This window comes from Pseudopodoces humilis, chromosome 13 (genome assembly GCF_049639895.1).
Source record: "Pseudopodoces humilis isolate 2021_Gansu_Grassland_sample_001 chromosome 13, ASM4963989v1, whole genome shotgun sequence".
In the NCBI taxonomy this organism is placed as follows: Eukaryota; Metazoa; Chordata; class Aves; order Passeriformes; family Paridae; genus Pseudopodoces; species Pseudopodoces humilis.
Genome location: NC_142212.1, coordinates 12,113,259 through 12,123,427, shown reverse-complemented (window position 1 = coordinate 12,123,427; position 10,169 = coordinate 12,113,259). Strand labels below are relative to the sequence as shown.

At 61.3% G+C, this 10,169-nt stretch overlaps 2 protein-coding genes across 2 annotated transcripts; both read right to left on the bottom strand.

Moving 5' to 3' along the window:
* Positions 1 to 389: 389 nt before the first annotated feature.
* On the bottom strand, positions 390 to 6,643 carry QARS1 (glutaminyl-tRNA synthetase 1). The gene is made up of 24 exons (XM_005522038.3): positions 6,488 to 6,643; positions 5,987 to 6,134; positions 5,800 to 5,909; positions 5,618 to 5,693; positions 5,274 to 5,338; positions 4,993 to 5,046; positions 4,741 to 4,798; positions 4,565 to 4,636; positions 4,310 to 4,395; positions 4,007 to 4,093; positions 3,805 to 3,904; positions 3,608 to 3,686; positions 3,377 to 3,485; positions 3,165 to 3,295; positions 2,944 to 3,036; positions 2,678 to 2,815; positions 2,517 to 2,604; positions 2,296 to 2,439; positions 2,116 to 2,220; positions 1,668 to 1,760; positions 1,265 to 1,392; positions 1,006 to 1,072; positions 678 to 803; positions 390 to 575 (listed from the first exon to the last, which is right to left on the bottom strand). The coding sequence occupies exons 1-24, from the start codon at positions 6,632 to 6,634 to the stop codon at positions 525 to 527; spliced, it is 2,355 nt and encodes a 784-aa protein (XP_005522095.3). The 5' UTR covers positions 6,635 to 6,643; the 3' UTR covers positions 390 to 524.
* Positions 6,644 to 7,558: 915 nt separating this feature from the next.
* Positions 7,559 to 10,121, bottom strand: LOC102104452 (epidermal differentiation-specific protein-like). The gene has a single exon (XM_005522039.3). It carries the CDS (start codon positions 8,809 to 8,811, stop codon positions 7,753 to 7,755), a length of 1,059 nt encoding a protein of 352 aa, XP_005522096.1. The 5' UTR covers positions 8,812 to 10,121; the 3' UTR covers positions 7,559 to 7,752.
* Positions 10,122 to 10,169: the final 48 nt, after the last annotated feature.

Sequence of the window (10,169 nt, the reverse complement as noted above, 5' to 3'; positions counted from 1 at the left end):
GACACCTCTCTGACCCCCAGCCCGGGGCCGAGCAGGGACCACCCCGCTCGAGTCCACCTTAAGGGGGGAGGGCGCTCCGGCGGTGTTTGTACACAGTGTGCACACCCTGCCTGCACCCCGTGTGCCCTGTCTGCACCCCATCCTGCACCCCCCCGAGACACTTCTCCATTCCACCCCAACACCCTTGACCCCAGTCCGACCTTATGGTGCGGGCTGGGGGAGCTGCAGCTTCTATGGGGTCTCATCAGTGCTACACAGCAGATAGGAGCAGACCCAGAACAAGGGAGACACCCCACACACACACCCTGCCAACCCAAGGCTCATCAGGGGGGCAGACACGAGACCATCCCCACCCCAGCACCCCAAGACAGTACAACAGGAGGCAGGGACAGGGCTGGGATCTCTGTTTATTGAGGCGATGCTGGGGGGCACCCCAGGGGACTGCACCAAGGCACGGTGGCACTGGGGGTGTGCAAGGACCCCCAAGGAAGCAACACCACGGTGGTGTAGAAGTAGTGGGTCTGTCAGGCCTTGCCAGGATCCTCCTTGAGTGTCACTGTGCGGTTGAACACCATCTGGGGAGAAACAGAGGGTCTGCTCAGAGCCCCACTGCGGGCAGGGGGTGCTCACAGAAGTGTGTGCAGGCTGCCTCACTGCCCCCATCCCACAGGGCTCACCTTCCCCTCCTCACTGTCGGGATCCACGGAGAAGTAGCCCAGGCGCTCAAACTGGAACTTGTCAAAGGGTTGAGCGGAGTGGACAGAGCTGTCGACCAGGGCATTGTGCACCACACGCAGGGAGTCCTGGCAGGGGGGACAGCTCAGCCAGCACCCCTACCCTTCTGTCCTCTCCACAGCCCAGTTTCCCCCAGCTCCTCTTCTCCCCGAGACACAGTAAGGCCTTGCCCCAAGAGGTAGGGTGTACATGGAAGTGGGTGCCTCAGGACTAGGTGCAGGAGGTCCCTACTTTCCCCCCAGACCCATAACCTCAGCTCCCACTACTCACAGGGTTGAGGTCACTCAGAAAGCCACCAGGTACCTCCAATGGATCCTCAGGATTTTTGTGCAAAAACCTGTCATGAGATAAGAGTCTTATCCCAAAACTGCCAAATGAGGAGACATGGTGCCACTCATGGGACCCCAGAGCATCACCTTCCCCACCAAAGATCTGGACAGACTCCAGCAGGGCCTGCTGCTGTACAGCTGCGTTGCTGCTCCATCACTGCTGAGCTTGCACTGGCCTCAGTTGGCAGCCAGATACTCACAGTCGCTCATAGAGCCGCACTTCACAGGCCAGTGGCACCGACACCCAGTGAATGAAAGCTTTGGGCTTTTCCGCTACATCCGACTTGGTGCAGGTCACCTCCAGTTCAATGACATGCCCACTGACATCCTGAGGGAGAGGAGATGAGCTAAGCTGTCAGGCAGCAGTCTTATCCCATGTGGCAGGCCTGGGGCTGAACCCCCAGCCCCACAGCTCAGGGACACCTTGTTCTCCACTGTGAGGCACAGGGCAGGCAGAGAGCAGCCACACAGGCAGCCTGAGCCCTCACTGTGTCCAGAGCATCCAGCGTTAGATGACCATTGCTGCTCTTCCCTACTGGGGCATGCTCATGTCCTAACATTCCACAGCCCAACCTCATGTCACTAGTACCCACAGCCACGCACCTTGATGACATTCTGGACAGAGATGACATAACCAGTGTGGCGCAGCCCCACTGGCTGTCCGGGGGCCAGGCGCTTGTAGCCCTTGTCTGCCTCCTGTAAAAGAGTTCACAGCTGCATGAGGGGTCCCAGCATGGGCAGCAGGTCCCCCCTCCAGCACGCCTCTCTGCCCCTACTCCTGCCATCCCAGGGATCAGTGATCCCAGGGCTGTTTGAACTTCCATGTTGCTGTGGGACATTCCCAGAGACAGGCCAGATTGAGCAACATTGGCAGAATCTGAACAGTGCCCATCAGAGCTGCTGGCCCATTTGGGAGTCACAGTCAAGTGCTCAACACCCACCTGTGACCTCTGTTTGCAGCACCAACACCACTTCCAGTGCTGCCAGGCTCCTGCTGCACAAGCTATATCTCCAAGAGTGAAGGTAGTATAGACCAGTGGGCCTGGCTTACCTCCCTGAAGTCTGTCTCCTCAATGTAGAGGGTCTGGTGGAAGGGCACTTTGTGAAAACCACGGCTCTCATCAGCTGGAAAGTTGGGCACAAGAACCTCCAGTGCCTGGGGAGAAAGAAGGCATGAATGCTGATCTCAAGGAATCCCACTCCCATGGGGAGCAGCCCATGGCAGTCTCACCTTCGGAGCAGGGAAGTTGGTGATGGTGACCTTGAGGGGCTCCAAGACAGCCATGGCACGGGGGGCCTGCTCATTCAGCACCTCACGTGCACAAGCCTCCAGCAGATGCGGCTCCATTGTCACCTGGGCAACTGTCACACCAACCTGGAGAACAGGGTGCTGTGACCATGCAGGCCAGGGGATGCAGCCATCTGCCCTGTCCCATCCTATCTGAAGCCTACCCGTGCACAAAAGTTGTTGATGGCCTCGGGAGGGAAGCCTCGCCGGCGCAGGGCTGTCAGTGTGAAGAGACGCGGGTCATCCCAGTCCCTGAGAAAAGACTGGTGTGACAACCAGGCATGCTCTGGGTGAGCCCCATCATGGCAGCTGGCCCTGCACCTACCTCACAGCACCTGTCTCCACCAGGCGGATGATCTTTCTCTTGGAGACAACAGTGTAGAGCAGGTTCAGGCGTCCATATTCCCACTGCACAGGGCAGTAAACATCCAGAGCGTTGCACAGCCAGAAGTAGGAGGAGCGCCTGCAAGGGAGGTACAGGCACAGCCCAGCTCAGCCCCATGGACATGCTGTCCCCCAGCACTGTGGCAGCCACCAGATGCTGCTCCCAGGTCTAGCTCAGACCTGGGCCATGATATGAACGGTGCTCACCTGGCCTGGAACTCCTTGGTGCAGAGGGAGTGTGTGATGTGCTCGATGGAGTCGCAGAGACAGTGTGTGTAGTCATACGTGGGATAGATGCACCTGCAAGGAACAGACACAGTCAGCTGAGGGCAGAGCACCGTGCTGCTCCACTCCTGACACCTGCTCACTCCCAGAAAATCCAGACCCATCCCCACCATATGTGCCAGGACACAGCAGGCCCTCCCTACCACTTGTCCCCAGTGCGGTGGTGTGGAGTGAACTTGACACGGTAGGCAACAGGATCCATTTTCCCATCCTCCATCACCAGCTTCATCCTCAGTGTGGCTTCCCCCTCCCCAAACTTGCCCTTTCTCATGTCCTGTGGAGAGGAAGAAAGCTGTCAGCTGAGCCACAGATCCAGCGCCCATAGGCATGCAGCACTTGCCCCAGCCAGGAGTACCTCAAAGAGCAGGAGCGACTCCTCCACAGGCCGGTCCCGCCACGGTGAGGGGGGTGGGTTGTGGCCCTTGATCTCCTCAACCTTCTGATGGCAGACATATGCCTGACCCCTGCAGAAGGGAAATGCGATCACCAGACATGAGTGACCCATCCCCTGGGCAAGGGGGAGCCCTGGCCACAGTGTAGGACATCAATACCACTCTGGCGCATTTCTCCTGCCCAACATGCTCACCTGCGAATGAGCTCCAGGGCCCAGGTGTAGAGCTGGTCAAAGTAATCTGACGCATGTGTCACTGCATAAGGCTGATAGCCTGTGGGCACGGGTGAAATGGAACAGGTTGGAGGGCCCAAAGGCCCAGCAGCAAGACCTGAATGCAGAGGTGTCCCTGGCACCTGGATTGATCCTGCCCTCCTCATCCCAAGCCTTACCCAACCACTCCACCATCTCCCGGATGGCTGTAAAGTACTTCTCCTCCTCCTTCTCGGGGTTGGTGTCATCATAGCGCAAGAAGCACACACCACCATTGGCCTGGGGATGAAGAGATAGTGAGCAGTTGCTCCCTGAGGGACCACAGGGCCAGGCCAGCAGCAAAGCAGCAGGGAAAAGCAGGGGTGGCTTGGTGCTTTTTACCTTGGCATAGCCAAAGTTGAAGTTAATGGCCTTGGCATGGCCAATGTGCAAGATCCCGTTAGGCTCAGGAGGGAAGCGTGTCCGTACCTGAAGAGGCAAAGGGGACATCTCTGTCCTTCAGCAGGAGACTTTTACATTCCCTGACAGCAGTGACATTGACACGAGCCCCTGGCAATCCTGCAGAGCACCCCGTGCTGTGTGGGTGCTGCCTCTGGCCTTACCCTCTGTGAGCTGCTTGTTCCTCACCCACCTGAACTGTGTCACTCTCACATGAAACCACTGGGCTGTGGGACATGGCCTCACCTGCCCACCCGTGATTGCCAGGTGCTGCTTCAGCAGGGCCATTGTGTTGGGCGTTATCACGTAGCCCACAGTCTTGTAGTTCTCTCCTGCAGGCAGAGGATGCTCAGGGCTGCAGCACTGCCCTAACAGTGCCAAGCCCAGCAGCCAGGGAGAAAGGACACAGGACCTGTCCAGTCCTCTGGAGCATGGAGAGCTGGGACCAGGCACAGAGCCAGTGGAGTGGCCTCACATATGGCAGCAGCTCCTAACACTCACCTGGCTTATGGAACTTCAGGGCTTCTCCCCGCAACTGCTCCAGCAGCGACTGTGTCTCTGTGCCCATGTCACCTGCAGGAAGATGGGGCTGAGCTCCCTGATCACAGCTCCCAGGGCCCAGCTCAGAAGCAGGCCCAGCAGGAACCAAAGGGCTGGAGAAGAGGATGGTCTCGTACCGTTCTCCACGACAGGCACCTTCTGTTTCTCTGCTGGGGCCGCACGGGCCTTTGCCACCTGCAGAGACCAGCACAGCATCCTGAGTGCCCAGCTGTGGCATATACCTTCCCCTCCTGGCCCAGCCTACTGTCCCCAGTGCTCCCAGACCTCTACCCATGGTGGCAGCTCAGCCCAGAGCAGGTACTTGGGACCTTGCCTGGACACTTTGCAAGAAAATACCATCCAAGTCTCCAGCCTCCCCTTCTCCTTACCTTTGGCTTCTTTTCCAGGTCAGCTTCTGTCTTTGGTCCAAGCAAATGTAGCACCTGGATAAGAGTGACAGAGTCAGGAGTCAAAAAGGCTCCCTGTGTCCTAAGGCCTGGAAGTGTCCTGTCCAGTCACCACTCCACTCACCCTGCCTGCACCTCGGTGGGGCAGGCTGTCCCCAGCAGTGGGCCCTCTAGGGGACTGGCTGACAGGTCCCACACCAGTCACAACACACAGCACACCCAGGGGACCACAGCAGCACCTGATGCAGTAACCTCGCACCTACCTGCAGGTCCACCTCGTTCTTGATGGTCTTTCCGTCTGCCCACCGCAGCTGGTTCCGTGCCTCCCCTGCAGACAGGGCACTCCGTGGGCAAGGGGCAGGGCCCAAGCCCGGGGGAGCTTCAGCCCGGCTACCGATGCAGAATGCCACACCCTTTGCCTCAGGGCTGTCTCTGTTGCTGAATGCTATGGCCCTGCCTGTGCCAGGGATCTGGCAGGATGGCTTCTCCCCATGGCAAAGGGCTGGCTCTCAGGATTTAGGGGAGCAGAGAGTGGCACTGGCAGTCAGGCACAGGGATGTGACAGCCACCAGCACCAGGCAGGGGCTGCCCTGGTTTCACTACTCACCCATCAGCAGCCCCATGTTGAAGTGGTAGCGCTCTGCCAGAAGCTCTGCTCGGTGCTTGCTGATCACAGCCTCCACCTGTGAGCAGCACAGGGACACCAGGGTGAGCAAGGCAGGCAGTAGCACAGCAAGAGCCAGTCCAATGTCCCTTGTGCTGTCTCCACAGGGTGACAGCCCCACTCACCGCTTCCTCGATCTGCTCAGGGGTGATGCAGACCCCCACACCACAAGCCCGCTCAAAGTCTGCCACGTCCAGGGGCTCCAAGGGGTGGCTCCTCACGTACTCCAGGGCAGCTTGGGACAGAGCAGAGATGAAGAGCGGGGCCCCGGGACCGGAGCCGGGGCCAAGCGGGGCTGGGACCGCACGGTACCGCTGAGCTGCAGGTCGGTGAGGATCTCCCTGCGAGCGATGTAGCCGACGAGGAAGCCGAGGTGCTTCGGGTCCTTGAGGCGGGCGGCCGTGTTGTACAGCAGTGTCCCGGTGGCCTTGTCCAGCGCCGGGCCCAGCGCGCTCCGAGCCTGTCGTCGCCCGGGGGAGCGTCAGGGCAGGACCTGGGCCCGAGCCCCGGCGAACCGGCGGCACCGGGCACCGGAGTGGGACAGGGGAGTGCCGAGGGCCGAGGCCGCTCGGCGGGATCGGGAGGAGGCGAAGCCGGGGGGTCCCGGGAAGGCTGGGGTCGAGGGGGTGACAGCGGGACCACTGTGCCAATGTAGCCGGGTGACACCGGGGATCCGGGTACCGGGTCCCGGCGGTGACACCGGTACCGGGGTAGCGAGTTCCCAGGGTGGCCGGATCCCGAGTTGACATCGGAGTGACGGGATACTGGGGATCGAGAACCGGGGACCAAGGTGCGGGCCCGCGGCGGACGCACCTGCAGCACAGCCCGGCGTAGCAGCGCGCTGAGTGTCCCGTTGCGTAGCGTCTCGCGCGCTTTGGCCTCGCTGAGGCCGATCCCGGTGAACAGCCCCAGAGCCTCCTCCGCCTCCTCAGCCGCCATCGTCGCCGCCGCCGCCGCCATGCTGCCGCCGCCGCCCGGGGGCGGCTCCGTGTCCAGCCAACCGGCAGTGAGAGAGCTCCGTCCCGGCCAATCGGAGGGGGGCATCGGCGCCGCTCGGGCCAATGGGCGCGCGGGAGGCGGGCTCAGCGCGCGGGCCGGTTGCATCATTTAAAGAGACCGGCGGCGGCGGCGGCCACGTGGGGGGCGGGGCTGGAGGTGGGCCCGGGGGCGGAGCACGTGTCAGATCCCGCCCCCGGTGCGCCCGTCTCCCGGCGCTTTGTGCTCCGCGGCCGGCGCCCGCACCTCCGGTGTGCCCTCTGTATCTCCGCTTGCCCCGACAGCCCCGGGCACGGGCCCTGCGAAGGGCCCGCGGGGACCCACGTGCCCAAGGTCTTGGGGTGGAGAGCGGGTCGCGGGGGCGGCCTCGGCACGTTTTATGCGGAGCCAGGCCGGCTCGGTGTCCCCGGCTCCCCCGGGTCGTGCGTGGTCCCTTGGCCCCGCCAGCAAACTGTCCGTCCTCTTCCCTCCTCCCCTGCCCCCCTCGCTGCCCTAGTACACCCCTCATCCCAGTGTCCCCAGGTTTCCCAGACCCGTGGAACTTTGGCTGCCTGAGACCAGTGTCCTCCTGCCCCCCTCCCCCCCCCCCGCCAGGTCTGATGGCTTGTTCAGCTTGTACACCCAGCTCCCAGCTCTCCCCTTTGCTCCGCCAACTTCCCCAGCCTGATATTCTCTAGCTCTTCCGGCCCGGTGCCCCTCCAGCCCCATGTCCCCCTCCAGCCCGGTGTCCTTCAGAACCTCACGTTTTCTGCCTCAGCCCGGGAGTCGCCGCCCCAGCCCGACATCCACCCCTCTCCAGCTTGATGTCTTCTCTTAGCTCAGTGCCTCCCTAGCCCAGTGTCACATTCATCCTACTCCCACCTCAGCCCGAGTAGCAGCAGATTCGAGTGGTTGGAGAAGAGGGTTTATTGGAAATACTGGGTGGGAAGAGGCACTGGCAGGTCCTGCCAGCCAAAGCCACCGGACACAACCAGACAAGGCAGGTCCTGGCTCCTCCATGGGTGGGTGCTGGAGTCAACACTGGTGTAACTGTGAGTCCCACACTGCGGAGGGGACAGCCATTGCTTAGCACCGGCACGGAGCTATAGTTCCATCCTGGTGCCAGGCACTGTGTCTGTCCCCTTGGTGGCTGCCTGCTCCCTGCCCGTAGCTGGCAATGGCTTTAAGCTATAGCGGGCACTGATGTTGGTACCTGAGACGCTGCGGTACTCGCCCATCTCCGTGCGGACATTCTCGTTCTGGGTGATGGTGAGCAGGACCGGGACGGAGAGCGTCACCTCCTTCCGAAGGACTTGGATGCTGAGTGCTGTGTGCGGGGGGATCTTCGCCGGCAGCTGCACCTCCACGCGCTGCCGGCGAATGCTGGTTTCGCTGCGCCCTTTTTGCACCGTAAAGATGTTGGAGGCTTCCACGGTCAGCGTGAAGGAGAGTCCGGCTTTGAGGCTGGTGGCATTGCTGAAATGGAAGCTCTGCCAGAGTGTGGTGCCGTACTCCCGGCTGCTGCTGGCTGCTAGCGCCTGCTCTGACTCTGTCTCGTTCACCCCCTCAATCTCATCCACCAGCACCTCCCGCTCCTCCTCCACCCGCTTCTGTTCCCAAAGGAGACGTGCTGAGACCAGGGGCCGCCCGGGCTGTAGCGGGCGGAGGTGGGACAGCCGAGACTGAAAGTTCAGCTCCAGTTTGTAGTCAGCGAGATGCTCGCCAGGCCATGCCAGGCAGTGCCAGCCGCCCCGGCCAGGATGCTGGTAGAGCAGCCAGACACCTCGCTGCACCATGTGGGAGGCCACCCGGTCATTGAAGTACCCATACGCCAAGTTGGTCTCCTCTGTCACCACCTTGCAGGCACCTTGGAAGTTAGGGCGCTCGTAGAGGGTGATCTGGGGGTCCCCCAAGTCATGGTGCACGAGGCGCAGTGCCGAGAAGCTGTTGGGCCGATCCACAGAGGCGTACTCGCCCTCCTCAAAGGCGTACGACTCCCCCTCATATTTGGGGTCTGTGTAGGCAATCCACGGCTGCCCCTCCACCTTCAGAGAGGTGATGCAGTTCCCAAAATCCAGCTCATGCAGGTCAGGCACGTCGCATGTGAACTCGCGGCTCAGCCCCTCAAAGTTGGCACGCTCGTACACCGTGATCCGGTTCATGGTGCTGTGGGTGCCTGCCCCTGTGAGGGCACAACGTGGGGCACGTCCCCTCCTGTGGGGGTCACACAGGTGCTACAGGAGACCCGTGAGAAAAGCCCAGCCAGCAAAGGCAAACCTCGGCGCCCCTTTAGCCCTTGCCCTCTGCCTTTCCTTTGCCCACCTCCGCCTGGTCCCCGTGCTCTCACCGTCTGTGCTGGCAACGCCCCGCAGCTGTGCCTTTTAGGAAGGGCTGGTGGGACCAGGGCGCGCTGCGTCACGAAGCGAAGGCGATGACAGTGCTCGCCCCCACACTCTGCACCCAACCGTGTCCCCACTTTGGTGCTGGGGAGCCAGGCAGGCCCCGCACGGCAGTTGACACACCGGGATGCCAGCCGGTCCCACAGACCAGCCCTGCCGGAAAGTCCTGCCGTGCCCCAGGCAGGCGAGACTGTGCTGAAGAGTCACTGCCAATTATCAGTGATGCTTCCGCCCTGCCCCTGCTAATTACAGCGTGCATTGCCGGTGGGGCAGCAACTGCTGGCTCACCCCACTAGGGTGAAAGGTTATCGTGGTGGGGCACCCCAAAACAAAAGCCTCCTGGTGATCCCAGCAATTGGATATGAACACCTAGCATGGTGGAACTGCTCCGGCTCTGTCTCTGAGGATGGCTGGGGCAGACGGGGACACTTCTTCCCCCTTTGTCACTTCATGGGGGGCCAAGGCACTGCTGGGATGGGATGCCGGGCACAGCAGGACACTGACATCAAATCAAGGCATTGGAAGGCAGCCACTCCAAGCACAGCATGCTGGTGGTTTCCTCCAGGCTCCATGCAGGTTCCCATGGCACAAACTGGAGCTGGCATTCCTAGTGCTACTGGTGTGGGGCACAGGGCACATGCACTCCCTAGCTGGCACCCCACTGAGACAGGGCTCAGGCAGCTCACGGGTTCTGGGGCACACTAAGCCTTTGACTTCTTCTGGCTACATGCCCATCCACTTGTCCACACAGCCCTCACCAGCCCAGGGCTGTTCCCAAGGCACAGTGCATGGAGTGGAGAGCCACAAAGCCAATATGAGAAGCTCCCAGTGCGGTACAGCTGGATCCTGACCCACCCCTTGGGGACAGTCAGGACCTCAAAAGCCTCAGCTATAATCTGCTTCTTGGGGCTGATAAGCAAGGTCAGCCCTGGCTGCACAGGGTCCCCCAGATCCACAGGGGTTTGGTACAGCCTGTGGGCACTCACATCCTGTGATGGAGAAGGATGGAGACCCCATTGCTTCAACAGCATGTCCCCCTCAAGTCACCCAAGAGAGGAACCCAAGTGTCCCTGAATTCTTGAAGCCTATTCTCTTCAAACCTCTGTCCCCCAAAGTGCAGT